This window comes from Berghia stephanieae, chromosome 2 (assembly GCF_034508935.2).
Source record: "Berghia stephanieae isolate SIO BIC M18660-M18661 chromosome 2, UCSD_Bste_1.3, whole genome shotgun sequence".
Lineage (NCBI taxonomy): Eukaryota > Metazoa > Mollusca > Gastropoda > Nudibranchia > Aeolidiidae > Berghia > Berghia stephanieae.
This window is the reverse complement of record NC_088361.1, coordinates 78,858,204-78,868,390: the sequence shown is the minus strand read 5'-3', so window position 1 is coordinate 78,868,390 and position 10,187 is coordinate 78,858,204. Positions and strand designations below refer to the sequence as shown.

The window sequence follows — 10,187 nt, the reverse complement described above, 5'->3', positions numbered from 1 at the left end:
AAATAAGTCTCATCCAGACACAAGCACAGATAAAGAAAACATGATACAGTGCATAACAGACAGATGATTTACAAGGAAAAAAATATCATCTCCCAGAACTAACTACACATTAGACTGTTTCCCTCTCAGCCAGGGCATCCGACAAGGACCAGGACAAAACCAAGTAATCTCATTCCAAGATAAAGACAGAAAGCAAGTTGGAAAACAGCTATAGGGGGATAGAAGCCCAGTAAGTACCTCCCTGCCCACTATGGGAGGTCAGGAACCCCACCCAGTATGGGAGGCCAGGAACACCACCCAGAGGAATTGGTTCAAATAGGCAACAGATGTAGATTCCAAGAGCACACCATCAAAGATCACATAAAAGTCTCATCAGACACAAGCACAGGTCCCCACTAAGGGGAATAAACTCAAATGCTTACAAATCATATATAATATGTAAACAATACATAATGCAGTGCAAAACCGAGAGATGGTTCCCAAGTACAAGTAAAAAAATATCATCTCCCAAAACTCTAACCATACAATAAACTGTTTCCGTCCTAGTTAGGGTATCTGGCCAGGGGCCAGGACAAAACCAAGCAATCTCATTCCAAGACAAAGACAGAAAGCATGTTGGAAAACAAGATACGTATAGGGGAATAAAAGACAGTAAGTGCCTCCCTGCCCACTACGGGAGGTCAGGAACCCCACCCAGTCATTCACTGTAGCTTGATCAGAAAAAAATAAAGGTTTCAAGAAAAGGAATTGTCTCATATATTTTATTCAATAAGAGTGCTTTATATTTATCAACCAGTAGCATATTTACATAAATCAAGTGCCATATTAAGTACCCATAAAAATGCAGGTCAATTAAATATGTTTTCCTAACATCTTCATCGCCCATCACATGTCTACTATCTCATTTAACACTGATGTCGTTTAGCAAAAAAACAATGTAAATTAAGCAAAGCCTTTTCTACATCGTTATATATGTACTAAAACTCTTGCAACTTATCCAATTTTTATTGACTCTTCCTTTCTTGTTTTCGTAAGTCACCCACCTGTGTGGTAAATTGTTTAAACGATCTGAAATCAACTATCATGGTCTACACTAATTTATCTACTGCACCAAAAATAAAATATTCATTATTAAAAATCATTGGCATGCAATAAAAGTTAAAATTATAGTTTTGAGTTCAAGGTTATGTGTTTACATAGAAACACAATTTCAAAAAAAAAAAATTTAATTTTAAAAAATGAAAGAAAATAAATATCGTATTTATACATGAATGGGTATTATTCACATTAAGAATTGATCAACAGAATTAAGGTCTACAATATTGACAATGGAAGAACAATATTATTTATAACCTTAGTGATTATGAATGAGGATAAGAATTAGGTGTCCCAAACTACCGCTGTTAACAGGTGAATCATTCTTCACAAATCATCAAAAATGAGGTCTGATTGAACAGTATCTCTTTATCTTGAATTTAAGTTATTGGTGAAAAACGTATACCATTAAAATCAGCAGCCTTTGGAGATTATAATACCCCAAATTGGGCCTGCTAGATGGTTTCAACGCATAGCACCATCCATGTAAACAAAGCCCTTTTTATTTTCTTCCCTATATAAGATTTATGTTTTTTCACAAATCATAAAAAAAAAGAGCCCTATTTGAACAGTCTCTCTCTCTGTCTTGAACTTAAGTTAATCATCAAAACTTGTTTTTGTTTTTGTTTTTAAGAGTTTTACGGCGCTTGCAACACATTTAGGTTATATCAGCGCCAGTAAAAAGGAAGAAAATGGGATAGTAAAAAGTTCTAGAATCACAATTAAAGCACCCAAGAAAAAGTAAGACAAAGGGGAACTGAGAACAAATAGGGATCAGATGTAGATTTCCAAGAGCATACCACCAATGTACTTAATTTGAAATCACCTATAAGTCTCATCCAGACACAAGCACAAAACCAAACAAAGAGGAATACACTCAAATGCTTACATTATAAATTCAAAATAAAAATAATAATACATAACAGAGAGATGATTTACAAGGAAAAAAATATCATCTCCCAAAACAATAACTATGCATTTGACTGTTTCCCTCCCAGCCAGGATTCCGGCCAGTGCCAGGACAAAATCAAGTAATCTCATTCCAAGACAAAGACAGAAAGCATGTTGGAAAACAGATATAAGGGGATAGAAGGACAGTATGTACCTCCCTGCCCACTATGGGAGGTCAGGATCCCCACCCAGTCATCAAAACTTATACCATTAAATTCTGCAGCCTTTGAAGATAACAATAACAAAACTTGGGCCTGCTAGCTTTTTTTTTCAGTGCAAAGCGCCATCTATGTAAACAAAACCTATTTTTTTCTTTCCCTAACAATGATTCATTTTTCTTTACAAATCATCAAAAAATGAAACTTTAAAAACCCATAACTTTTTTTTATTTATTTTCCAATTTTGATTTTTAAAAACTGTTATTTTCCATAGTTTGGGAAGTCAGATGGCTTTGCAATTTAACCTTTGCTATTTGCATAACGAAATTTTAGTTTGGGATACCTATTAACAATAATCAAAACTTCTCAAATAACTTTATGAGGTTATTAGTTTATCTCTAAGATCCGGACATAATTGGCACAAAGGTTATTGCCTAAATTTACAAAGATCAACAGTTCATAAAATGCAAATGAATTTTGAAGCTGTTCTCTTCAATTTTAGGAAGGCAATTCCAAATCTCCCTTGGAGACTCCACCAGTAGAGGAAGGAAAATCAATGATTCTTTGCACCATAAGAGTTCAATGTCTATTTACAACAAGCTTAACAATTCCTTCCTGAGGCTGAGAACGATACAATCTTTGAGCACCAAAATCAATGACTGGGTGTCTCAAAAGCAATTTTCTGATTTTAAACCGACCAATCTTCAACTAATGTCTCATCATATCTATAAATATTGAGTAAATCTTTCGAATGAAAAAGCTTTATTTTGACATAATACAAATGCTCTTGTCCACTAGACTTTTATATATCGTCAGTAATTTTCGAAAACTGCATAGTGGGTTTTTCTGGAGTTGTGCAGTCTGCAATTGAAGCCATCAATATAGCACTTGGAACGTGAGCAGTAGATATAAGCTCCTCTTATTTGACCCTAACCTGAAGCTTGTTTTTGCTTTTAAGGGTTTTACGGAGCTTGCAACACATTTGGGTCAAATCAGCGACAGTAAAATGGAAGAAAATGGGATAGTCAAAAATTCTAGAATTACAGTCTAAGCAATCGAGAATAAGTAAGACAAAGGGGAATTGGTTCAAATTGGGAACAGATGTAGATTCCAAGAGCATACCATCAATGTTTGAGATCACTAAAAAGTCTCATCCAGACACCAACACAGGATCCCAACTAAGACAAGAACACACTCAAATGTTTACTAGATATGTTCAAAACAAAAATATAATGATCAGTACATAACAGAGAGATAATTTAAAAGGAAAAAAATATCACCTCCCAAAACTAACACTACATATTTGACTGATTCCCTCTCAGTCAAGGACTCAGGCAAGAGTCAGGATTAAACCAAGTAATCCCATTCAGACAGAAAGCAACTCAGAAATCGGATATATGATATAGGAGAAGACACAGCAAATGACCTCCTGCCCATCGAAACCCATTAACCAAATAAGGTGAAAAGAGCTGAAGGGATAATTGTGTACATCTATATTGCATGATTAATGGAAAGATCAATAACTGTAATCCAACAACAGTTTGGCAAAACTGAAACTGTTCTGTATGAGATGATATTCATTTTCTCACAAAATCTGTTTTCAAAAGGATAGTTATAAAACCATTCATAAGCATGAAAGAGTAACCATAAGATCCTAATTCTGCTTAATTAGAACTGATAAATCAAATTAAAACTCATATTAGATTTAAAAATTCCAGGGTATGTCTATTTTCAAGCAGCTATGAGTGTTAATGACTGACATAAGCATTAACTTCACATTTAACACGTCTACAGTGACATTGTAGTTCAATTAAAAGAACAGGTAGATGACTCTTTTTGTAACTTAAAAGATAGACCCAGATATGTCATACTGACATCATTTACATTGATATAAATATAAACAAATGATCGAGGCTTTAAAAATCAGATGACAAGCTTCATTTCATGTTCAGCAATTCAGTTGCTTGATGTGAGAGGGCGCTTTGCTCTTGTAGTTGTTGGCTTCTTGAACGTTTTTGATGGTGTCTTAGGCTGGACTTTCTTGATGCTGGATGGTGCTTTCTTTTTCTTTGGCTCATTTTCTTTTGGCACATCTGATTCAGAAAGCTATTCATGTGATAAAAGAAATTGAAAAAAGAATAAACCATCTTTTTAAAAAGATCAATAAAACATTTGTTTTTTGTTTGTTTATGTTTTTGGGTTTTTTACTAAGCTTGTGACATATTTAGGTCATTCCAGCGCCAGTGAAAAGAAATAATATAGGATAGTCAAAAAATTCCAGATTTACAATTCAAAGCATAGGAGAAAAAGTAAGACAAAGGGGAATGGTTCAAATAGGGAACAAATGTAAATTCCACGAGCACACTATCAATGTTCTTAGTTTGAGATCATTTAAAAGTCACATCCAGACAAAAGCACAGAATTCCACTGAAGGAAATATACTCAAATGCTTACAATGCATATTCAAAACAAAAATATAATAGTACGAGGGTGAGTAGAAAAGTAATCTCCTACTGAGTTCATTTATTTTTCATGCGAGGTCATATTGGCTCAATTGAACTTACACATGTACTCTTTAAAACAACAGTTGAAGATTTTAATTCTGTCAAAAATTTTGGCAAAGTTATGACAGTTCAAAAATAGCAGCCCCCATGGACGTCCGTCAGCAACAGAAAGCTGTCGTTGAATTTGTTTTTGAGGAAACCTCGAGTAACATTTTTAAACACATTGGTAAAGTCTAAAAAACACCGGCATTTTGTAGAGGTAGTGTTTAGGAGGGTTGATCCAGAGTCGAAGAGACAATCTTTGGAATGGCGACACCCCTCTTCCCCAAAGACCAAAAACTTCAAAGATGAGAAGGTGTAATCCTCGATTTCCTACCACATGGATCAACTGTCACACAGTACAAATAGACCTTAAAACAACTGAAAGCAAGAATTCATCGGGTTAGACCGGCTCTGGAGACGGAACAAGTGCCAGGAAAAGGGAGGTAATCGCATCATTTTGATGGACAACACTGTCTCACCAGACTTGAAACTTTTGGACTTCTATATTTTTGGTCCACTGAAGGAGGCAATGAGGGGACTTCGCTTTGAAGATGATGAAGAAGCCAAGACAATAGTGAAAAATTGGCTCAAAGTTCAGTCAAGTCAGTTTTACGAAGACAGGATACATGACCTTACAAAAAAGGTGGACTGTGGCTATTGAGAGAGGCCGAGACTATGTTGAGAAGTAGCTTCCACTCAGCTAATGCCAAGCTTTAATTTGAGATAGAGTGAATGGTATTGATTCAATTTGTTTTAAAGTAATAAGCAGAGTCCCATTACTTTTTGATTCACCCTCGTACACAGAGACACCAACTTTAAATTTGGCTCATAGGAATTTCAGACACCATTCGGAGAAATTTCAATGCCAAAAGAGGGAGTGGGATGGCATTTGGCATTGTATTCACATATTGTATAGTTCTAAATTATTATTAAATTTTTAACTATATTGTGATATATAAACACAATGTCAAATACAATCCAAAAGTTTCCTTCTTTCAAATGAAGTAAAGCTCCAAAACCTAATGGAAGTGATTGTAGTACTGGTGGTAGTGAGGATGATGTGGTGTTGGTAATGTAGTAGTAGTGGTAGTGATGATGATATGATAGTGGTAATGATGATGATGTGGTGGTGGTGGTTGTAATTGCAGTAATAGTGGCAGTGATGATGATGTGGTGGTGGTGGTGGTAGTGGTAGTGATGATGATGTGGTGGTGATGGTTGTAGTAGAAATGGTAGTGATGATGTGGTGGTGGTTATTGTAGTTGTAGTGCTAGTGGTGATGACACAATGGTAGTTGTAGTAGTAGTAGTGGTGGTAGTGATGATGTGGTGGTGGTTGTAGTGGAAGTGGTAGCGATGATGGTGTGGTGGTGGTGGTTGTTGTAGTGGTAATGATGATGTGGTGGTGGTTGTAATAGTAGTGATAGTGATGATGATGATGTGGTGGTGGTTGTAATAGTAGTGGTAGTGATGATGATGATGTGGTGGTGGTTGTCGTAGTGGTAGTGATGATGATGTGGTGCTGGTGGTTGAAGCAGTAGCGGTAGTGATGATGATGTGGTGCTGGTGGTTGCCGCTGTAGAGGTAGTGATGATGATGATGTTGTGGTGGTGGTTGCAGTAGTAGTGGTAGTGATAATGATGTGGTGTTGGTGGTTGTAGCAGAAATGATAGTGATGTGGTGATGGTGTTTGTGGTAGTAGTGATAGTGATGATGATGTGGTGGTGGTGGTGGATGTAGTAGTAGTGGCAGTGATGATGTGGTGGAGGTGTTTGTAGAAGTAGTGCGAGTGATGATGATATGGTGGTTGTAGTGGTAGTGATGATAATGTGGCGGTGGTAGTGGTAGTGATGTTGATGTAGTGGTGGTGGTGGTGTAGTGGTAGTGATGAGGTGGTGATTGTGGTTGTAGTAGTAGTGGCAGTGATGATGTGGTGGTTGGGGGGGGGGGGTATCCTTGGAACAACTTGACCTCACTGGAATTTGACGGAAGTAGCCTGTAACCATAATTTTTTACTCCAGGTCAAAGTCTTTCCCAGTGAAACTATGTACATAATAGAGAGATGATTTACAAGTAAAAATAATATCATCTCCCAAAACAACAAATATACATTTGACTGTTTCCCCCCCTCAGCTAAGGACTTCGGCCAGGACAAAACCAAGTGATCTCATTCCAAGACAAAGACAGAAAGCAACCTGGAAAACATATATATGTGGATAGAAGACATAGCAAGTGACCATCTGTCGACCGTGAGAGGTCAGAGAACCCAACCCAAATAAAACATTTATTTACCGTCATTAAAAAATCTCTCTGGATAGTAGTGCGGGGCGGTCCTTGGCAAGCTTAAGGACCACGGTCCTACGGTCCTTGGGAAATGAAGACCGCAAGGACCGGTCCTAGGACCGGTCCTTTTCGACATTGAACATTCCTGAGAGACTGTTGGAAATTCGAACCGGTTTGACCTTTGAGACTGTGGGATCGTTCATTCTTGAACCGTTAAAGACCGCTACACGATGAAAACCGTGGTCTACAGGAGTAAAACACACGGAGTAGTCACACTCATTTCAAATTGTAACCTAATTAGAGAAGAGGGGTGATGCCTTCTTTATTTGCTCACCGTACTTCATTGTTACTTTGATAATTTAATAAAATTTGAAATTTATCCCCATTAACGGAGATAATGGCATCGCCCAAGGCGTTGATCGAGTTGTTCGTGGCGTTGATACACACACGCAACTCCTACCCCCCCCCCCCACACACACACATTAGAGGGCAGCGAGCATTGAAGAGTAAGAGAGAGACGTGAAGTTATAATAAGAGGGGGGGGATGAGGTAATAAGAGGGGTCGATGGTGACTTTTCGCCAGATCTAACAAACTCACCTACCCATTCATTGCTGAGTAGACAGGGATTCAGAAAAAAATCGACTGCACCCGGGATCGATCTCTGGCCCTTTGCGTATAAAGAGAGTGCTCTATCAACTGAACTATCGGGGTCCCCAAATATTCTATTGGACTTTTTTAAAATTCAGACGTTATAACTGGGTTTTTTGGAAGGAAGAAACTAATCAAACTCATATTATTTGATTAGTAAAAACACCAAACGAAATTTTAATATTATTGTATTATTTTGAATGACAACACTGCGATAGAAAGGAGTGGTGACAAGAGATGGACAAAAGAAAACAAAAAATCGGATTTGCTACTTGCTAGGTTCGACACACACACACATACACACACACACACACACAAACACACACATCTTTAGTAGTCACATACATTTCAAACATAACCCATTAGAGAAGAGGGGTCATGCCTTCACCATAGATCATTGTCATTGCGATCATTATGGTGTAGTAAATTTTGAAATTTACCCCGTATAATGGAATCGTCCAAGGCGTGCGCCTCCTGTTCCCCCCATCTCACACACGAAAGGGCGGTTTGCGGAGTGGAGGTTGGTGGTCGTCTGCCTGTATGGTCATCTGTGTCGTTTAGTGTATGGCAAAGGGGGGTGGGTGCGATTAATTAAGTGGGATGGGTGGTGATTGGTGGAAGATAGGCAACCAAAGCAACGAATCGCTGGGGAAGTAGTAGGCTATGGCGCGAGACCGTAGGACCGTGGTCCTTGCAAGGACCGCCCCGCACTAGTTGAAAGGCGATAAGAAGTGAGGACCGCCGCCGATCTTCCCCTATGGGACCGGTCTTCGGTTCACAGCTAAAAGACCGTGGGACCGCGGTCCAGACCGGTCTTCAGCGCGGCACTACTGGATAGAGAAATACATTAAAACTGGATTTAGATCTGTTTGACAAACCACAAAAATTAGGGATACAAAATCAAATTCATTGGTGATCTTTATTGATGACAAACTGAATCTGAGACAGCAATTGCTGCAAACCTCAATGAAATGGGGACTCACCTTACTGATAGAGGTGGACATAGAAATGCCAGATGTTGATGCAACAGACATAGATGCAACACTCCCAACATCACTCAGATTGTCTAAACTGCCCATTGTATCTGGGACCGGAGACTGAAAAAAAAATAATAATTGTAATCAATGTTAACTGTAAGATCAGGGATGATAATGTCACTTTGTCAAAAGGAAGGAAAACTATCAGCCCATTGCTAAAATTCAAACCAAATAAAATATTACACATATACCATATTTAGATATCCTGTAATATATTACTACTATTATACACACTCCCATTCCAAGCTCATAGTGGCCAACTTTTCATAGAGCTAAAATGGGACAAGCTAACAAGCACTACCATCATGACCCGAAATGGCAGGATGTTTGAACTATTATAGAACATAATCTATGTTTGGACTATCTTAGAATATAATCTGGATTATGATTGATAAATAGTAAACTCTCGTTTTGTCTGTTCTTTGTTTTAATTAGCTGCTCAAAAGAAAACATCCTAGGACATAATAATATAATAATAATCATTTCCATACATATAAACAGTCCAATGTTCCATATATTGCTGCTTCACTGCTTCTTTTGTATCAGCTTTTGCCCTCTTGAGGAATTCTGGAGTAAAGCTGTTCAAAAATCTGACCAAAATAAGCGGGTCACCTAACATTTCTGTGATCAGGGATCGTCTAAAGTCAGTCTTATTTTTCCTAACTTGACTGAAAACCATTTTACTTTCACAATTGGAATGAGCATTGGTAACGAGTACAAACATAAAATAAGACAGTCTTTATACTTCTTTATACCAAAAGAGTCAACACTTTTGCTCAGTGAGAACCATTGCTAAATCAGAATAATTGGCAGTTATGCGTGCTTAAGATTATAACTTTTTTTGAAACAGTGCAACCTCTCTATAACAACATCATTAGAACCAGAAACAAGTCATTCTAAAGATTTCATATAAGAAAGCAACCAAAAATGAGTTTGGAGTGAGTCAGGCAGAATATTCATATAATCGGCAGATTTCAGCCAAACATACCCCTCTGTCAAATCTATTATTCATGATAAAAAAAATTAATTAATTAATTAATTTAATTTAATTATATACTGCAACAATGGCAACAGTGCCAAAATATGGAAGACAATCATTTGGAATTTGAAAATACCAATATGTCGGAGATCTGGTATCCATGTTTTGTTTTGCTTTATGGAGTGTAAAAAAAGATTATTTGTCTTTATTGTGGTGACTGCCAAGAACTAACTATAAGATAAGAATCTATTATGATAATCTGATTTTTGGAACTGACATCTCGCAGCAAACCATTGAATATATCACCTCATTCCTCTCTTGTTCATTAACTGCCTCAGGCTCCACAGCTACTGCTGCTGCTTGCTGCTCTGTCCTGAATCGTTGCAGAAGTCTACTGTGTTCTGAAGTCCTAGTCAAACTTCTTGGGTAAGTGAACACAGCCCTGTGAGGAGTGCGCCCTGTGAGCAAGTAAAAAAATTTCTTGCCTTGT

General features: G+C 37.6%; 1 protein-coding gene across 2 annotated transcripts in view; it reads right to left on the bottom strand.

Moving 5' to 3' along the window:
- Positions 1–747: 747 nt before the first annotated feature.
- LOC144965581 (kinesin-like protein KIF11) overlaps positions 748–10,187 on the bottom strand; it is a 45,376-nt gene continuing 35,936 nt past the window's right edge. Inside the window, exons 24-27 of one of the 2 annotated variants that reach the window (XR_013644062.1) lie at positions 10,004–10,155; positions 8,665–8,778; positions 2,249–4,310; positions 748–1,705 (exon numbers count right to left, since the gene is read on the bottom strand). Coding sequence is in view for 1 of the 2 variants with exons in the window: in XM_078901078.1 (XP_078757204.1) it covers positions 4,161–4,310; positions 8,665–8,778; positions 10,004–10,155 (416 nt within the window). In the remaining variant the exon portion in view is untranslated. Of the gene's footprint in view, positions 4,311–8,664; positions 8,779–10,003; positions 10,156–10,187 lie in introns of both variants that reach the window. The other variant, XM_078901078.1, reaches the window with a different exon arrangement.